At 36.6% G+C, this 8041-nt stretch overlaps 1 gene segment (V, D, J or C); it reads left to right on the plus strand.

Moving 5' to 3' along the window:
- The first annotated feature begins 7086 nt into the window (after window positions 1–7086).
- On the plus strand, window positions 7087–7660 carry LOC125138808. The segment is given in 2 exon segments: window positions 7087–7209; window positions 7308–7660. Coding segments are annotated over 2 exon segments (360 nt in total).
- Window positions 7661–8041: the final 381 nt, after the last annotated feature.

Raw genomic sequence — 8041 nt, forward strand, 5'->3', positions numbered from 1 at the left:
TTACATTATTTATAATTATATATATATATATATATATATATATATATATATATATATATATATATATATATATATATTTATTACATTATTTAAAAAATATATATATATTATTTTTAAAAAAAATTTTAACATTAATTCCTACCTTTGAATATTCTTCTATTTCAGATTCCTACAGTCAGACACTGATCGAGTCTGATCCAGTGACCATCAAACCTGATCAGTCTCATAAACTGACCTGCACAGGATCTGGATTAGACATTAGTAGCTACCGGATGGCTTGGATCAGACAGGCGCCTGGGAAAGGACTGGAATTTGTTGCAAGCATCTACAGTAGTAGCATATATTACTCCAGTACTGTTCAGGGCCGCTTCACCATCGATGAACAGCATGAGGACAGAAGACACTGCAGTTTATTACTGCGCCCGTGACACACAGTGATACTTCCCCTTAGACATCAGTACATAAACACAGACTTACTATAGACACATGACAAACCCCACATTTACAGATTCATTGAGGTGAAAGAAATAAAATGTTTACAGTGTCTTTGACTTACATGTTACTACTTGCTAACTTTTATTGGACTGTTCTGAACATTGTCTGGACATTTACACTGTTGAAAGATTATTAATTCACTTCTCAACATATTTGCAGTCATGTGAATACAAAAGTGCACCCTCTTGAATTTTGGGTTTAACTATCAAGACATAATAAAAATTAACAGGTCTTTAGCAGGTCTACAAATGAGGTAATAAAACCTCAGATGAACAATAACACATGATATATAACATCATGTCCTTATTTATTTAACATAAATGAAACTAACATGGAGAAGCTATGTGTGAAATAATAAGTAAACCCTCACTGCTTCCACAAGAATAAAGATTCTTGTATAACACGCTTATTAGCAGGAACTAAAGTACTTATCATTTGTAGGAAAAACTCCAGTCATTCTTTATGTTCATGGTGGCAGTAAATGCTGTAAATCACAATATTAGATCAAATATAGCATGAATATTGTGAGAAAACATGTTCACAACTCCAAAGGGAACAAGTTGAGTTCATAAACCCACACATCCTCCTTTAAATACATTTCAGATACATTCTCCTCCCATCATCAGCAGATAAACAAATCCAAGTGTCAGAGCTGGATCTCACTCTATTTATATGATGTGATGGTGTCTGTTAAACTTTGGAGAACAGAGAAGACTCCAGTCCAAACAACACACACCATGTTCTCTACATCTCTACTGCTCCTGCTGGCAGCTGCTTCTTGTGAGTGCTTTATCAAATTCATTCATTTACTAGATGAAGAATAAAGGTGCAGCATATATTGTGTGAGATGTCACCATGTGTTTTCCTCCACAGATGTGCATGGTGAGGAACTGACTCAGCCTGCTTCCATGACAGTCCAGCCAGGCCAGAGTCTCTCCATCCAGTGCAAGGTTTCATATTCAGTTACGGGCTATGGTACAGCTTGGATTCGACAACCTGCAGGAAAAGCTCTGGAGTGGATTGGATACATCTATACTGGTGGGAGTACAGACTACAGTGAGAAACTGAAAAATAAGTTCAGCATCTCCAGAGACACTTCTACTAACACAATAACAATTGGAGGACAGAACATGCAGACTGAAGACACAGCTGTGTATTACTGCGCTCGTTACACACAGTGAGACAGAATAGTGGATTCCTCTTACAAAAACCTTATGAGACATGTTACAGACATCCTCTCAGTGTAACTAATAAATCATCTCAGTAACACTTTCACTTTCTTCCACTGGAATGAAGTCAGAATCGTTTGCAGCATTTTAAAATACAGTCACACAAAGTCATTTTTAAATAAAAAAGAATTATTATAACATTATTGAAAGAGTCTTCATTCTGAACCATTATTAATCCCTTCATTTTTACAGGATTTTAACCAGCAGTTGGAATCAGTGTTTAATGAGTGGATTCAGGAATAATACAGCATGTTTCCAGCAGTGTGTTGTGTTTAACACACAGTCTGTTCTCATAGTCTGAGCTTCAATAACTGAAACAACTGAAGGAGGCAGCAGAGCTCAACAAATAAAGTGAAAAAAAGTGAATCCACAAACTGCATTCTGTATGAGACTCATTCAGTATCAGTCATTATCAGACAAATATCTACATTTTCTCTTCTTTTTCACTCTTTCCATAATGTGTGATTAGTTATTTGGGTTGTTAAACACAGGTTGGACAAATAAAAACACTATAATTTATGTAACTACATCCTCCTGTGGCTGTGAGGTTTCTCAGTAACATGACACGATGTATTTTATAATGCTGTTATAATGTAAGGTTCTAAATTAAACAGAATGATAAATGAATAGAAATCAAGTTTGCTGTGTTTTCTTATTATAAATTCACCTGAAAACACCTGAAAGTGTATAAATTTACTCAATAACACCTGCCTTAAGCTTCTTATTGGTTCAAACATGAACTCAAGCTGCAGTGATAGATATCTCTAAAAAATACAGACATGTTTAAAAGATGAGGAAGTTTTCTCATTTATATTTATGTATATAAGAATCCATCCCATTTTGACCCTAAGATAAGGAGTGTCTCTATGCAAATGTCCTTCTCTGTTATATATTTAAGCAACAAAGACCAAGAGCTTTTACTTCTTCTGCTCCAACACACACCATGATCTCTACATCCCTACTGCTGCTGCTGCTGGCAGCCGTACACTGTAAGTGTTTTTACATTTGACATGTAATACAGTTTTGGTTCCTTAAAACTTTTTGCTTTTACATCATTAAAATAACTTTTCTTTAACAGGTGTTCACAGTGTTGAGCTGATCCAGACCGGATCCACAGTATTAACTCCTGGTCAGTCACTGACTCTGACCTGTAAAGTGTCTGGATATTCATTAACTGATAACAGCTACTGTACACACTGGATACGACAACCTGCAGGAAAAACTCTGGAATGGATCGGAGAGATATGTGGTGATGGTAACACTTACTACAGTGAGAAACTGAAAAGCAGGTTTCAGGTATCCAGAGACACGTCCAGCAGCACAGTGACATTAACAGGACAGAACATGCAGACTGAAGACACAGCTGTGTATTACTGCGCTCGTGAACCACAGTGAGACGAATAAACAACATCCCTGTACAAAAACTCCTCATTCAGTGTGACACAATAACAGGACACAAGACACAACACTGATCTATCCGAGTCTAAATAAAAAACAATAATCCAACAAATGATCACAAAAAGTTTCAAGCTAGTTATTCGATTAAATTATTAGTGTTTACTTAAACCCATAATATTATCTCTAACATTGCTGCACCTCATAAAGACAATTATAATCATACCACTATCCTGAACTTTATAGACCTTTGTGGCTTTGACTAATAAAAATCACAACACAAATGAGAATTTGTTTGAACATATGTGAGAAAGTGTGAAAGATGTATTTTAGTGTGAGTGTAACAAAAATATATATATCCCACAAATTATCCCAAAACATTTCAAGCTAGTTATTTGTTTATGTTAATATTGTTGATTTAAATCCATATTACTTGACTTGACGATTATTATATCTCTAAAGACTATTATGATCAGATCACTTACCTGAACTTTATATACTGTAGAGTCTGTGTCTAATAATAATCACATCAACAAATTTGAATTTGTGTAAACATGTGAGAAATTGTGGATCAGACAAGAAGCCTGAAAAGCTCTAGAATGGATTGGGGTTATCTGGTATGATGCCAGTAAAACAATATACACAAACACATTGAGGGACATTTGGAAATAACCAGACACAACTCCTAAAACCATGTACCTGCCGTGTATCTGCAGCTGACTGGTTTTAGTGTCCAGGATTCTGCTGTTTATTACTGTGCTAGAAACCTCAGTGGTACAAACATGTTAATCAATTGTCCAAAATCCCAGATGTGGTCAAAGAGAAAAGGATATTCAATATACAGCACATTTTCACAAGATCTGCAGGTTGTGCTCCAGCTTAACAAATATACTGTAACATTGTAGGTTCCTTAAAGTACAACATATTCTCATATCCCCAGTCAGATCTAGATACTCCACAATTTCTATGTAATTCTGTGACACAATGAACACTGAGACTGTCTCTTATAGTCATATTCTTACAGAGGAACCAAAAGGGAAATAAATAACATTTACAGAAAAATGTCTGACTTTAATTAGTGATTATTGAATACATACATTTCACAAAAGTTCCATAACATTAACTGTAACATTAAACGTAAATAGAGTTCACCATATTCTTCTTTAATTAATAAATAAAATGTCACCGTTCACAGACTGCTGCTGTATAAGAGGAAAAGTGATCACAGTAATCAGTGCCATTGATTATTAGAAAATAATTATCTTCAGGTTTGTAGCAGTAACTTCATGCATTAAATATCTCAACTTTAACTGTGAAGATCTCCTGTAAGATACACGGCTTTGTTATGACTGAGTACAACATGCACTGGATCAGACAGAAACCAGGGAAAGCTCTGGAATGGGTTGGATATGTGAACTCCGTAGTCTAACTGTACCTCTGTACTGTAAGTTTGGCTTTAACAGCTTCAGCCATGTTCATATTCACCTTCTCATAACAGAAAGCAGGAAATTTGCAGACATGAGAATCATTTCTGTGTTAATGTAATTCTCTAGAGTGCAGCCTACACATGACTGATAACCACATAAAGGATCGTTTATCTAATTATTATCAATTTCATGGATTATGGTGGAAATTAGGATTCATTTGAGGGAACTGGAAATAGATCGGATTTCAATCTGACCTTCACAGGAAGCGTTAATTACATCACAACACATTCATATCATTATTAATAATAACAAACAGCTGAATTATTTTCCACATTAAATTGATATGGAGATGAAACGGGGTGTGAGTGTGATTAACAGCTGCAGAGCTGCACTCAACACAGCAATGTTTTGTCTGAAACACATGATGTTTTTATATCTCTAGTGGGTGTGTCATGCAAACCAAATCCTGTGTTTGAACCATTTATGCTGAAACATTCAGCCCAACAACATAGCAGCAGTTTGTGTTCATTTACAGCAGCAGGAATCATTTTAATTCTTTGAGATGGGACAAGACAGATTTTTGTGTTACTTTACTCTAGCAATCTTCATTCAATGTTAGTATTATTTATTAAATGATTAAAATATATACATATATTTTTATTCTTTTTTTTAACATTAATTTCTACCTTTGAATATTCTTCTATTTCAGATTCATGCAGTCAGACACTGATCGAGTCTGATCCAGTAATAATCAAACCTGATCAGTCTCATAAACTGATCTGCACGGCATCTGGATTTAACTTTGGTGACTACTGGATGGCTTGGATAAGACAGGCGCCTGGAAAAGTGCTGGAATGGGTTGCAACTATCTCATATAGCAGTAGTTACATATATTACACCAGCACTGTTAAGGGCCGCTTCACCATCTCCAGAGACAACAGTAAGATGCAGGTGTATCTGCAGATGAACAGCATGAGGACAGAAGACACTGCAGTTTATTACTGCGCCCGTGACACACAGTGATACTTCCCCTTAGACATCAGTACAAAAACACACTTACTATAGACACATGAAAAGCTCACAGTCTGTTACAAAAAAAAGTTACAAAATTTAAACTTTAATTTTAAAAATTTCATTGTATATTTCTTTTCTTTTTTAAAAGCTTCTTTGAGAAAATATCCATTGTTAAATTGTGCTTGTTCTTGTGAAGGATTCCTGGATATACCTGGAGATACCTGGAAATAACCTTGAAGTGGGCGTGGCCTAAAGTAATTATGAGGAATTAAAATATACATAAACTATTATATGCTCCTGGAAACACTGGAAAAATTCCCAGGTAGAAATAACAGCTCTGTCAGCATTATGTGTGAATGTGGATCTGACTGTTCCTCAAACCAAAAAAAGTAATAGACATCCCAGTCCCAATACACACTGTAATACACACATCCCAGTCCCAATACACACTGTAATACACACATTCCAGTCCTAATACACACTGTAATACACACATCCCAGTCTTAATACACACTGCAATACACACATCCCAGTCCCAATACACACTGTAATACACACATCCCAGTCCCAATACACAATGTAATACACACATCCCAGTCCCAATACACACTGCAATACACACATCCCGATTCACACTGTAATAAAGACACCACAATCCCAATAAACACTATAATACACACATCATTCTAGCAATACACACAATAACACCCCCCCATCCCAGTTCACACTGTAACACACACACCACAGTATAAAACACACTGTCCTAATACACACTGTAATACACACATCCCAGTATCAATGCACAGTCTAATACACACACCACAGTCCCAATACACACTTTCATACAAACACCCCAGTGCTAATACTGTCAGGATCCATCCAGACTGTTTATGTTCTATGTTCACGTGTCTGCCCGCCCTTGTCTCTTCCTCCCTGTCTCTGCACACCTGTTCCTCATGGTTTAATTCTCATCATGTCTATTTATCTGTGCCGTGTTGCTTATGGCAGTGCGGAATCCTTGCTGTCATCTGTCATCCCGTGTCTAGTCGTGTCATGTCTGATATCGTCTTTGTCCTTGTCCCTGTTTTGTGTTTTTTAGATAATAAACCCTTTTATTTTAGCTATCCTGCATTTGGGTCTGTTTTTAACACCGTGTCCCTGACAAATACACACTGTAATAAACACACTACAATCCCAAAACACACTTTAATACACACATCCCTGTCTTAATACATACTGTAATACACACATACAAATACACATCGAAATACACACATCCAGGTCTCAAAATACACAGCCTATATTCTAGAAATGTATCGTGTAAGGCTCATTTTAGATGCTTGTTGATCGAACATGTTTAGTTCAGTTAATGTTAGTGTTTTGTTCATTTCACTCTAAGACCAATTCTTCTAAGAGGAAGAATGTTAATGTATAAATGAGTAAACCTGAGACTTCAAGATCATGATGATGTTTTTTATGCAAATCCTCCACTTGTGTCTCTTACATTAAGGAGGTCTGTGTGAGTGTGTGTGTGTGTGTGTGTGTGTAGCGAGGAGGAGGACAACAGCTGAGCATTTTACTTTACTTCACTTTTATATCTACAACAATGCTGTCATTATCAGTGTTGCTGCTGCTTTCAGCTGCATTCTGTACGTCTCCGTGTCGGCTGAATGAATTTAGATTTCATTCCCGTTTCGTGAAAATGACTTGATGACTGTTGATGATGTTCTGTCGCTCTTATTCACAGGTGGTGTTGGAGGTGTGGAGCTCACTCAGACAGACTCTGTGCTGGTGAAGCCTGGAGAGTCGTTCTCCATCTCTTGTAAGATCTCAGTGTCGAGTTATTGTATTAACTGGATACGGCAACCTGCTGGAAAAGCACTGGAATGGCTCGGATATCTGTGTAGCGGTGATAGCACTAATCTCAAAGACACGATGAAGAGCAAGATCAGTCTCAGCCAGGACAAATCCAGCAGCACAGTTTACTTAAGAGGACAAAACTTTCAGGTCGAGGACACGGCTGTGTATTACTGTGCCAGACACACAACACTACAAACTCACTGAAGCCCTGTACAAAAACATCCCTGGTTATTTTCCTCTCTCTGCAGTACACATGTCCCCAGAGAGGTCTGGTATATATGAGCTAGCAGAGCTAAGACACTTCTGTAGTTCAAAGATATCTACATAAGGTTTCATCTTTGTCTCAATATTAAAATAAATTCTTGTCCTGAACACAAATAAATACACAGTTACTCCATCATTAATACAACACCAATCTATTCCAAAGTGTTTGTGCAGATTGCTGAAGTGGATGTCGGTGTAACACACAATTTAAGCTATTATAATTATAATTCTTTATGTGCCTCTTGATGTCAGTCTTTGTGAAGAAACTCTCTCACTTTAAACATTATAATCGTCCTCCAGCTTCATTTAACTCACCGGACAGACATTTGATTATTGGGATTCTGCAAAACTGATTCA

Source organism: Tachysurus fulvidraco, chromosome 15 (assembly GCF_022655615.1).
Source record: "Tachysurus fulvidraco isolate hzauxx_2018 chromosome 15, HZAU_PFXX_2.0, whole genome shotgun sequence".
Classification (NCBI taxonomy): domain Eukaryota; kingdom Metazoa; phylum Chordata; class Actinopteri; order Siluriformes; family Bagridae; genus Tachysurus; species Tachysurus fulvidraco.